Raw genomic sequence first — 12151 nt, 5'->3', positions numbered from 1 at the left:
AATCCATGTGTGCTCGTGTGACTAATGAATTTCCAAGAAGGTCTGCAGTGTGAGGAAGCAGCCTTTGGAGCTATGTATGTGTTTTGTGTGGTTAGAGCTATGTAGATATTATCTGTGTGCTTCTCCTCCTGGAAGTTTCTGGAAGGTTGACTTGGCAGTGAGAATGGGGCCTGTCATTGCCAGCCTGCTCCTCAGCTTTCAAAATGCTCTATTCTTTAGGTCCTAACCTTGCTTCAAGCTCCATTTTATACTTAAACAAAGACTCTCTTGTCCACCAGGAGTTCATCCTTTGGCCGGCTTCTCTCAGGAAGGTAACTTTCTTCCCCGCTGCTGTGTCCTATGGTGCAGTCCCAGGGCAGGACAGCTGTCTGCTGCATGTGTTGTCACCCCTGGGACTGGGGCTCACACTTGTGTCCCTGGTGTTGGGCTAGGAGCTCAACAAATGTGCATCCCAGCGCAGCAGTTTCAGCAGGAAGACACTGGCTATACAACCATTTCCTTCCCCTGAGAAAAGTGTCTCACTCAGTGTATCAGGAAACACTTCCTGTTCTTGATTTAATTACACAAGGATAGCTAAGCAGTAATTTTAGGAAATGTAAGGTACTCTCGCACTCAGGATGAACAATAAATAAAAAACAGATGAAAATTAAATCATTGAGCTCGAATCATCCCCCCACCTCATTGCAAATCAGTTAGGTTTTCAGTTGTGGAGATGTTTGGGGATTCCTCCACTATATCATGGTCCTGCCGTGAGTGAGCCTGCTGTTGAGGTAGGAAGATCCATCCTCCCTCTGTTGGGGCTTTGCAGAAAGAACCTGGACCTGGGGTTAGAAGACAGGAGTTCAGTCCCAACTTGGCTCACTGTGAGATCACCAGACGGCCATTCCTAATGGCTGGCCTTGGCAAGCTGGAGTTAGTAGGTTCTAATCTTGAAGAAGTCTAGGTGATGAGGGGGGGAGTCCAGCAGCATCGCCCTGAAGAAAGAGGACTGAAGTAGGCAGGGAAGGACCAGCTTCAGCTGCAGAGGAACTGGCTGCATTACTTTCAGTCAGGGGACAGGCTGCCCCTTTGGGACGTCCTGCTGCATTGGCCCAGCCTTGTGTCAGCTCCACAGATGTGTGACTGTTCAGGTTGCCTACGGAGGAGCAACGAGGCATGGCAGTGGTCACTAGGCTGAGATGAGGGAAATGGAGAGTTTGAGGTGGTGTGAAAGTGTTTCCCAGTGGGATCTCGGGGGGAAGCTCCTGGCATTTTGGGCTGTGGAGTCAGGGGCTGTTCTGTGCATTGTAGGACACTCAGCATTCCCAACCTCCTCCCTTCTACTAAATATGGACCAGTGATGCCAAATCCTTGTGATGACCAAGAACTGCTCCTGTGTAGTTCCAGTGCCCCGTGGGGTGGCAGCTCCTCCCTACACGGGTTTCAGAACCGCTGGAGGTTAAGTGACCCAGCTGAGTTCCCCACCAGACGATTCCTTATGCAGCTGCAATGTTTACTTCCAACTTTGTTAAGAGGCTGCATTTCCTCACCACCCAGCTACTCAGTCCCGTAAGGTCGTGCCTAGGGAGGGCGTTACTAAACGGAATAAGACTGGTTTCACGTGGAGAATACATTCTCGGGTGAGCACTTCTGGTGAACCAATCTAGAACCATCTAGTGCGAAGATGGTTTGCCAAGGAGTTTGGAGCCTTGGAACCCAGTCTGGCTTCTTACCCTTAACTAACTTTGAGCTTTGGTTAAACTCAACCATATAAATGGAAATAAGGAGTTCTCACATTCCTTGTCTCCCAAACCCCTTCCAGATCTAACATTCAATTCTACCGAGAGAGAGGCCATCACCGACTCAAATTTGAATGTGAAAATGGAACAATATATCTAAGACCAATTATTTAGAGAGATGAAACAGTTTTCACAGGGAGAAATTTTAAAATAGGGGGGAAAAAATTCTTACCACTCAAGTTTTGGGAAACATTTTATAATTTATATATAAAATCTCAGTAAGAAACAATGTAAAATGACAGAAATATCCAACTTACATTAAGAGTTCAAAAAAAAAATCACACACACTGAATGTAAATTTTAATTATAAAACAAGAATATGAACAAAACATTTTAAAACAATCTCAATTATTTGGCAACTCATCACATCATTGCTAGAGGCAAATTTGATCTTAAGAAAAGCTTAATCTTATGAAAAACTTAAGTTGGACAGTTTGCTCATATGAGAGTTAAAACATGTTTAAAAAAGAATCTGGCAATAAAGCCAGTTTCTATCTTGAAATAACTGTGTATAAAATAACATATAATCCTGAAGCTCGATAAACAGGAGTGACTTTAATCTTCAATGCATTTCTCTTCACTGAAAAAGACATTATGGAAAGAACATGGGGCAGCACAGAGAGGAATGGACACCGACACAGGGGTTTATGCTGCAGGTAACAGATGTAATTTTACTTGAACCGGAACCTCCTACGTCAGTGGGGCTGGTAGTAAAGTCAGAGATGCGAGTATAATCTAGAAACAAGTTACATTCTTAAAAAACAGAATCACAACTGTGAACAGAAAAGCAATGGAGACCCCTTCTTGAGCTAAACTACTTTACTCATACATGCGAGAAGAGTCTGTATTTCCTGCCAGATGAAATTCAGATAGTTACAGGGCAGGCAGAGTCCTAAAACATCTCTACTAATGACTGCATAGCATTTAAAACCCTTTTTTTTTTATTAAAAAAAATAAAATAAAATAAACAGATATATAGTAAAGTTCACAGATAAGTTTTCTCTGTAAAATAAATAGTGTTCATTGATTAGCATCATACATACAGTAAAATACAACCTGTTTTTACATGTTTATATACTGTACACAGATTACCAATTGGCAGCCTGGTGTCTGATGGGCTGGAAGGGTTTGCGTGAGTGATGTGTCACATCGGGAAATCCCAATTTCAAATGTTAAAATATACAACTACTTTGTTTTGAGTTCAGGTACAAAGTAAACTTATTTTCCTTTATCTGAAATAAATGTACATAATACTTCTATGAACAATAGTTTATAAAGCTGTTTAAAACATAACAAGAAAAAGCTTGCACCTAGGAACTTGGAGCACATGCACGGCCTTCCCCTGGTTAAAAACAACAGCCTGTGGCCCTGAGGCTTGTCCCTCTTCTCTCCACCGTGTCCCCTTGTGGACCAGCCAGGGGTGGCCGCAGTCAGATTACCGCTTTGCCTTCTTCACCGGGGTCTCCTCCACCCTCTGCTGGCCTCTGGTGCGTGCCCCGGGAGGGCTGGCTTCTCTCTTGCGTTTGGTAGGAGGGGAGAGCTGTGCCTTTGATCTGCAGTAAACAAAAGTCAAGGCCGTGGTAAGACTTAGAAAGAGCTGCTTCAAATAATTTGGGAGTTCTTCAAAAATTGGAAGATTTTTGACATTGAGAGCCAAGAAGAGAAAACCTGGATAAGGTCCACACAGGACAAGGAGACTCTAGAAGAGCCTATGCTGACTGGTTACTTGCTGACAGCCTCATATCCTAACAGGGCACGGGTGGGGGAGTTTGGAAGCCTGTACTCTGCTTCCGGTTCTGTCCTACTCTGGGTGTGGACCTTGGTCAAGACCACTTTCTTCTCTAGGCCCTAGTTCTTCTATCTATACAATAAAGAAATCAATGGCCAGTCCCATGTTGAAACAACTGGTGAGAACACAGCGGGATGGCAGCCTCCATCTGAGCACGCGCACAACCGTGTCTCACAGGACGTTACCACAGAGGACAGCTGGCAGTGTTAGAAAAGGCATGGGAACCTGAGAAGAGTTTCCTACCCAGTCTCCCTGCCAGCAGCCTAGCCCTGCTCTCCATTCTGCCATTAGACTGATTTGTCGGAAACTTCAGTTAATCATGTCAATATCACCGTCTTATCTCTTCTCTAGGACCTCTGATACTTTCAGCACAAAGTCATCCAGAACGCAATACACAAAGTCCTTTACCATTTGCCCTCAACTGCTGCACCATTCTGGACTATAGTCCTGCCAAAGTAGCCCCATTCCCAAACACAAAGTGTTCTCTGACATGTTCATATTTTGGCATGTGATTGTTTTTGGAACAACGCCACACCTCCTATCTGGCAAACCTCATTTTGAAGCCCCAGTTCAAAAGCAACTCCTTCTGGGAAGCCTTCCTCATCACAGAGCAAGCTGCCCTTCGGAAACCCCACAGCACTTTCCGTTGTTAATTTATCCACTGGAGTTTTTCAAATTGCAGGCTAGAGCCATTATTTTAAAACAACGTATTAATAGAACACAATAGACCATTGATATCACTTCTATTCAGTTTGGCTCATGAAAATTTTGTTTCAGTGACAGCGACAATATTGCAGAATACATTCTTAACATGAGCTGCTTACTGTCAAAAAAGTTTGAAAGTCAGGTACACATACGTCCCTCCATTAGACAGGATGTTTCTCCAGGGCAGCTGCTGAGGTTATTCCTTTTCCTCTCTCCAGTGCCTAGTACAAAGCCTGACATGTGTGAGCGAGCAGTAAATGTTATATCAGTGAAGACACTTGGAAAATAAAACTGCAGGAGATGGGACTCTATTGATGTGAAGACATGTTTTACTTATTGTTCCTTTGACAGCACAAGTAAATAAGCTCAAATCGAGTCAAATATTGTTGTATATGATGTAGTTTCAGCATGTTATCTATGCATGTGTTGAGAACAGCTAAAAACCAGTGGTTGTCAATATCCCATTTCAAACCATGACCAGGGAAAGCCATCAGCCACTAAGTGCGCAGCTATTTACCTAGGAGTGGGCGGGTGCCAGCACTGTGCTGGATGCCATACCGCAGAGAACAGAAGCTTTGCGCAGGGGCTTCCGTCTAGCTGTGTGAGCTTGGCTAGGTCACCTGATAGATCCTTTCTTTCCACTCAGAGGGTGGCCTATGACCAGCAGCACTGGCAGCACCTGGGAGCTTGTGAGAAATGCAGGCCATCAGGTCCTGCCCCAGACCTACAGAATCAGTCTGCATCTCAGCAAGAGCCTCTGTGATTGGCCTGCACATTCATGTTTGAGAAATCATGAACCAGACCTTTCTAAGATTCTTCTCATATATAAAATAAGGATAAATACCACATTTTACTTAATGAGGATTAATGGGAGAATATATGTGAAAGGTGCCCGGCACTTCAGTTTGCTTCGCTTTCTATAACACGGGGATAACAATGCATACATACAAGTATGCTAGGAAGATCAAGTGTGATAAGAGACATCAAAACAGCTTTCACACAATGTGAAGTCTTTTATTTTTTGATGCTATAATGTACAGAAGGTAAGGCAAGTCCCTGACCTCAAGGAAGAAGCTTATGGACCAGATAGGAAAACAAAACTAACACACTTAAAGCAATGGTATATGCCACTGTCAACTGCACAGCCCCAATTAGAAGGGCAACAGGAAGGAGGCGAGGATGAGCTGAACAGGCAGGGCGGCATCCTGAAGGGGGTGGGTGTACAGGATGGAAGGACCTGGCTGACTGGGGGCTGGTGGTGAGGGCGCTCCTCAAGAAAGAGCCAGCACAAGCAGAGGCAGGGAGCAGGGGTCGGCACAACCTGTGGGAAGCGGGAAGATGAACCAGGCCAGGCTGAAGGTGTAAGCTAGCTCGTGGCTATGCCTCAAGGGCTCTCCTGTCACCTCATCGCCTCTCCAGTGCTCTGAGCAAAACAGAAATGACCCCGGGCTGTTACCTCCTGGACCCTGCTGCAATGCTTTTAACCAAGCATTCAGGTCTGTGACCACTTGGGGAGAAACAAGCCTTGTCTTTGGTTCTGGGGGGTAGGAGTTGGCAGGTAAGGCTCACACGTGTCAAGGATAAAGCCTGTGCAGGAGGGCCGTGAGGTGGGGCAGACTGGTGAGGCCACCGAGACTCCTTTTGGCAGCCCTTCCTACTCTGTTTGGAGTAGATTTCATTTGGAAAACAAATGATTCCCAAAGACAGTTATTTGGCAAGACAAGAATCTTAAACTTAGGGAGAAAGCATCACTGCACCCACCAAAACCAATCTCAGGGGTTTAAAAGTGACTTGAACGTCAGCAGGGACTTACCTTCCTAGTTGGGGAGATTTACTAACTTTTTCACTGGTAGATAATTCCTCTTTTGCTAATTTTTGGTGATTTCTAAGGGAAATTCTCTGGGCTGCCAAGTTTGGATGTTGCATGTGTAGATGGCTCGCTATGATGTTTTCTGAAACAGATTATAGAAACACTGGGCAAATGGCAGCACTGAACACTCCAGTCCCTGGGACTCCAGAAAGGACGAGGCTCCTCATGGGCAAGTCAGAGAATGGGGACTAAAAGTAGGAAAATGGCTGTTTTTCTGGACCACTGTTGGTAAGCAGGTCTTCATGTCACCTGAGACTAACTCTGCTTATATGACTCTAGCTTTGCTTTCACTGTGTGGGACAGTATATCGTGATTTAGAGAAAGATAAATCTGTGATAAACAGAAAATATATTGGCTGATGATATAAGATCCCAAAGTGCTCACCAGAGTAGAATAAGGGGCCAAGATCGATGAAAGTACAGTTCACAAAGCTGAATGTTAAGGCCCTGGAACCGGGTCCAAGCAGTCACCTGCACAAGCATCAGGTGAGAGAAGAAATGTCCCATGAGGAAAAAGAACGTGCTGAGTTGGTGTGCAGCCCAGGCAGAGGGAGCCCAGTGAGTTGGATGCATGTTGAAGCACAGTCTAGAAAATAAGGTGGACAGGCCTCTTCTAGATTCATCAGTGCACACTTGGTGTAAACATTTGCTTCTTAAAAGAGAATACAGATAAACTGAGGAGAACAAACAGGATGATGAGGGGGCTCAAAACAAGAGAAGACCTAGAAGCCACCCTCCAGTGTTTAAGGGAAAGTTGTACAGGCTCCAAAGGTAGAAGCTATGGGGAGGCCAGCATCCATTGAACACAAGAGAATGCCATGAGGAGGTGGCTTTCCTGTCCTGAGGTAACACGCAGAAGCAGAAATACCTTTTCAGAGGAGCTGCGGGCAGCATGATCGAGGTACTGATGGGTTTGCAGTATGGACCCACTGAGACCCCATGTGACCCTGAGAATCTGTGGGATTATAAAGATGCCAGAGCCCTGGAACCAATCAACCAATGCCAAGGAATCTAAAGTCACAAGCTCCTAAAGTGCATTAAGGAGAAGCATTGATAATCTGGGTGATTATAGAACTGTAAGTCAAATACGATTTATTTTTGAAGAATAAATTTTAAAGGGAAAATCTGTTCGCTACTTTTAGACACTCACTTGAAGATGCCTAGAAGGCCTGTGGAACTTTCCGAGTTGGGCTCGACTATACTGGATGATCTTTCCACGAGTGTAAAAGAGGGAGGGGTGTCTGTACCCAAACGCACCCTCTCAATCAGCAGATATCTTAATTCTGTGATTCCTATTTATCTGAGCTGCCCCACCTAAGAAACAACCATGAGACACCTCACCTTCAGCCCTGTGAGCTCGTAAAGTCTTCTGGCTCTAAAATCTCATTCTTTGAGAAACTAAACCACATCACGTGGTTTAATAATGTACAGGTTTAGAGGTTTAGAGGAATTAGAAATAGGCTCATTTTAAGTCTTTATGTAAACATAACACATTATTACTATTATACTACAGTGGCAGATGTTAATAAGTGATCCTCTTGAAATAAATATTCCTGAAATCTTGGATAATGAAATTATAGATGATGATACCAAGATTAACAGCTTGTGAATCACATTAAAAATGGAAAATATTCACGCTTCAGAAAAAGTTATAAAACTGTAAGGTGATGCAACACTTCTCAAAATGGGCTGTGGGGAAAGGAATACTGATTGATGTTAAAAGGTATAATAACAGGGGCTGGGGGGCAAAGTATAACTGACAAAGTTAAACAGGTTTCTTTCCTTTAGGACCATGACAAGCCCTTAATATGGTAATGTACACTACAGCTTAAAAAGGAGAGAAAATTCAGAGGCATTCCCCAAACTCACTTGACCATGGTCCTCTTTTCTCCAGAGGCTCTGGCTATACTAGGGTTTGGGAGAACGTACTATGGGAAACATATGAAATTGCCAGTTATGTAAGTGGAAAATGGTGGCCATCCTGGCGATTTCACGTGATGGACCTGTTACACAGCACTGTGAGGTACATCTTGCAACGGGTATGGGCTCATGATTTCTCTTTCTCACTGCAGCTAAGCACGCTGCACACAGAGACTGTGTTGTATGTATCTGTGTTTCCATCCACGGTGCTTAGCACTGCATCTGAGACATCTACTCATCCTTGATAAATATTTATGAAGGAACTAAATAGGTTGCACCAAACAGGTATCTAAAGCCTGGAAAAGATTCCAAAGTGATCCTCAAAAATGGTTAAGAGGGAAAATAGCCTCTCCCAGAGGAACTGAAATGTCAGAGGGCTGGGAGCATGTGCTCTCTGCTGAGGATAAAACGAAAGGAAAGAGCTCACACTGTGGCACAAGTGAGTCAAAGACAAGAGAATCCCATGAAACCCACAGCTATTTCCTGATGGAAAAGCTGGTGAAGGTTCTGGAAGCTCTCCTTTGTCCCCTGTTACCTCTGAGCCTCTGATCTGGTGCTGGACCTTGTGGTGGCTCCTGTGGGCTCATCCTCTTCCTCTTCTTCCTCTTCCTCATCAGACTCCTGGTCTTTCTTGTCCTCAGTTGCTTCAGAAGCTGATTTCTGGCGTTTTCTTTCTGGCTCTGAGGATTCTGTTCAGACAGAAGGGTAACACCTGGATTGTACAATTCCCAAAGACACTTCCAAAGGACAGATATTAGGGCCTTGGAGGCAGAAGAAGTGGTTTTCCACTTCCTTTTTGTTTCAGCACTTGGAATTTACAACTGTTTAACTTAATCTCTGGGATAGTTTACTTAGGCAGTTCACAGCCAGCATTTGCAAAAAATTCACATCTACTCAGAAAAGCCCCAGTACCATTTCTGACACAGGATTAGAGCCATTTCACACATATTTATGTAGTATTAATACTAGCTGCACCCCCTGGATTTTTCCTCATCCAAAGAAAAACTCTTAAAAGGTGATTCTGAAATGATAAGACTCTGTAATTAAGACTCTGCCAGGAACATACCAGCATCATCTGATAGAGTGAGTGAACGCTTGGGCTTTCTTCCTCTCCGACGCACATTTGCTACAGATTTTTCTTCACTGTCATCCTAGAAGCAATAAAATTAAAGTTGAAATGGTGGTCGCTTGAGCATTTACTAAGTTTATTTCTAAAGGACATGTCTTGATAAGAAAATTAACACTTACATTGCTTCCACTTCGTTCTTGTAGGTTAGGTGTTTCTTTATTGGACTCATCTTTAAGAAAAGGAAGATCTCTGCATTAGTATTTTAATTAGTGTCAAATTAAATTTCAACAGTTTGGCTTGCTGTCTGTGAATGTACCAGTGCTAATTAAGGTATTCTTATGCGATTTATCATTGTTTTTGTATCAGCCAAGGAAACGTTGAGGTGGAATACCTAAGCAAAAAAGCACGTCAGAATGAAAGTCAGGATACCAAAGTTTGCATTTCAGATCTGTCATGAATAAGCTATGTGATCTAGGCAAATTACTTAAATTCCCTCAGCCTCAGTTTTTTCATCTGTGAGATGAGGATTTGGGTTAGATTGCCTTCATGGTTTCTCTCTTTCAGCTCAAATGCTCTGAACCTGGAAAGGGAGGAGGAAGGGGACATCTAGGGAGCCCCCAAGAAACAGCAGGAACTGCAGGTCAGGATTCCAGACTTTACTCAAATTGTAATGGAACTCTATAAATAGTACAGCCCTCATTTGATAGGTAGGAAAATGAGGCTTGAGTAACTTAATTATTTGTTCAGAGTCACATAACTAGCAGGTGGGGGGGGCAGTTGGAATTCTTATGACTCCATATACTTATACCATGGTACCTAGAAAAGTACATTTTATAAGCCTATTTTAGGTTGTGAATACCTATTCTTTATGTATTTGCTTTCTGTAGATGTTATCATTTTCTGAGAATGTATCTTGGTAAGAAAAATGAAGTTTAGTTCAATGCACTGTTTGAAGCTAAGATTATGAGGATGCTGATTAGACACTCAACAACCCAAAAGTGGACTTATTAGTGATGAAGACTGCGTAGCTGCCTTTTCTGCAAGTTCACTAAACTAATGTAGGTAGAAGAGTTAAAAGCCAAGAAAAAGGCTCACAAAGAAGAATCCAGTCTTTAACTGGTCATCATTACCCTGATTCAGAAAACTACTGCCCAACGACAATACTAAAACATAATTGCATAGCTTACAATAGAGTCTTTAAAGGGCATTTGAGTTCTAAAGATTTCTTGTTGTATGGATATAAAATATTATAAAATTATGAATAAAAGATGGTTAAAAACAAAACATAAGCAAAACCTCCTTTTGTTAAAAAAATAAAACTTAATTTTCAAAGAGGCAAGAAAAAGATGATCATAAGATCCCACACATAGTTAAATGTGGAAAAAAATTTTAAATTACACATTTGCTTTTACCTTGCTAATCAAAATATGTACTTTCCTGATATGACCATGCTACTTATTTGGTCCAAAATACTTGTCATATTCTTTTTTTTTTTTTGCCTGTGTCAGCACTTTCAAACCCATCAATGGCTATTTTTTGCTTTTATGTATCAAAAAATTTAAACCATGAAATTAATACATATACATAGTAAAGATTCTGGAAAATGCAGGCAACAGTAAAAACACGAAATGTTCCTACTATCTCACCAGCCAGAGCTAATCATTATCAACATTTTGGAATATTTTTTCTCCTTGGAATGAGGACAAAAACACTTCATTGAAACAATTTTATCTCTTGCATCCTAGTTCTGGAAGCTGCACAGGCTCCTTTCAAAATTCTTCTTCTGAAAACAATAGGCTCTTGGGCTGAATTCCTGTCTTCCTGATAAGAGTTCCCAGTCCCAGGTTGATCTATTTCTCCCTAAAACATGTCCATGAAAGTATGGTTTGGACACAGCAGTGCCTTCCCTCTTTTGCTCCGTGTTGCCCTCCCCCTTCTCTCTGAAGACTTCCCAGACTAACAAAATTGAGAATGACTCAGATCACAGGAAAAGCCACTAGCTAGAGTCTCTCATGGCTACAAGGACAGCCGCTTTTACCAAGGAAGCCACCCACTTCATTGGAAAACAATGAAATTCTAAAACCTTCCCCGACAGCCAGGCTTCCCCACCCCTTCCTTAAATCATACAGAGAGCAATGCTTTTAGGTACATACCTGTTTCCATTACTTTCTGTTTGCTGCCAGGTGGAGATTGTTCTACCTAAATTTAAACAAAGAAAAAAACTGAAGTCAGCAGTTTGTTATCCCATAGAAAGTCAATCAACAATGTAAAGAAGGTACAGGAGGACCTCTGTTTATTATGTAGGCAGAATATCTGGAACCTACTTCCTGCAGTTGATTAAACACACCAAGCAAATATGGATGCCTATGATTCTGAACACACAGGTCTTTCCACAAGGAGGATTAGGGCTGCCACAAGCCTCTTTCCCAGCCACTGTGCTGCTACGCCGGGGGGGCAAGCAATGGAGGGACACACATGGCCCGCTGTTAATATTCCCCAACCCGGCCCGGCAAACCATCTTATGTGTTGGTAAATGCATTCACACTCTTACATGTGGCTCTTTGGTTCTGTTGTCTTATAAGAATTCTAGTGAGATAATTAATGCAGATATTGTTACACTACTTTATATCCAAGGAAATGGGAGTCTCGAGAGGGTCACATGACTGGTCCAGTATCACAGATCTGGGAGTAAGTGGCAGAGCTGAGGCTTGAATCCCATTTGCTTTTTTTTTTTTTTTTTTTGCGGTACGCGGGCCTCTCACTGTTGTGGCCTCTCCCGTTGCAGAGCACAGGCTCCGGATGCACAGGCTCAGTGGCCATGGCTCACGGGCCCAGCCGCTCCGCGGCATGTGGGATCCTCCCAGACCGGGGCACAAACCCGTGTCCGCTGCATCGGCAGGCGGACTCTCAACCACTGCGCCACCAGGGAAGCCCCCCACCATTTGCTTTTGTTAGGTCAGTGGACATGTCTGTCCTCTTAATAATGTTATCACTGAAACTCATGCAATAACGTCTTGGTAC

General features: G+C 43.2%; 1 protein-coding gene across 2 annotated transcripts in view; it reads right to left on the bottom strand.

Moving 5' to 3' along the window:
• Positions 1-3032: 3032 nt before the first annotated feature.
• Positions 3033-12151, bottom strand: part of BOD1L1 (biorientation of chromosomes in cell division 1 like 1) — a 54616-nt gene continuing 45497 nt past the window's right edge. For both annotated transcript variants that reach the window (XM_060148505.1, XM_060148507.1), the window contains exons 22-26: positions 11284-11329; positions 9310-9359; positions 9128-9212; positions 8597-8750; positions 3033-3331 (exon numbers count right to left, since the gene is read on the bottom strand). In XM_060148505.1, coding sequence (XP_060004488.1) covers positions 3214-3331; positions 8597-8750; positions 9128-9212; positions 9310-9359; positions 11284-11329 — 453 coding nt within the window. In that variant the 3' untranslated portion in view covers positions 3033-3213. The remainder of the gene's footprint in view (positions 3332-8596; positions 8751-9127; positions 9213-9309; positions 9360-11283; positions 11330-12151) is intronic.

Source organism: Lagenorhynchus albirostris, chromosome 4 (assembly GCF_949774975.1).
Source record: "Lagenorhynchus albirostris chromosome 4, mLagAlb1.1, whole genome shotgun sequence".
Taxonomy (NCBI): Eukaryota; Metazoa; Chordata; class Mammalia; order Artiodactyla; family Delphinidae; genus Lagenorhynchus; species Lagenorhynchus albirostris.
Note: the sequence above shows the minus strand (reverse complement) of the source record. Positions and strands in the feature narration are given on the sequence as shown.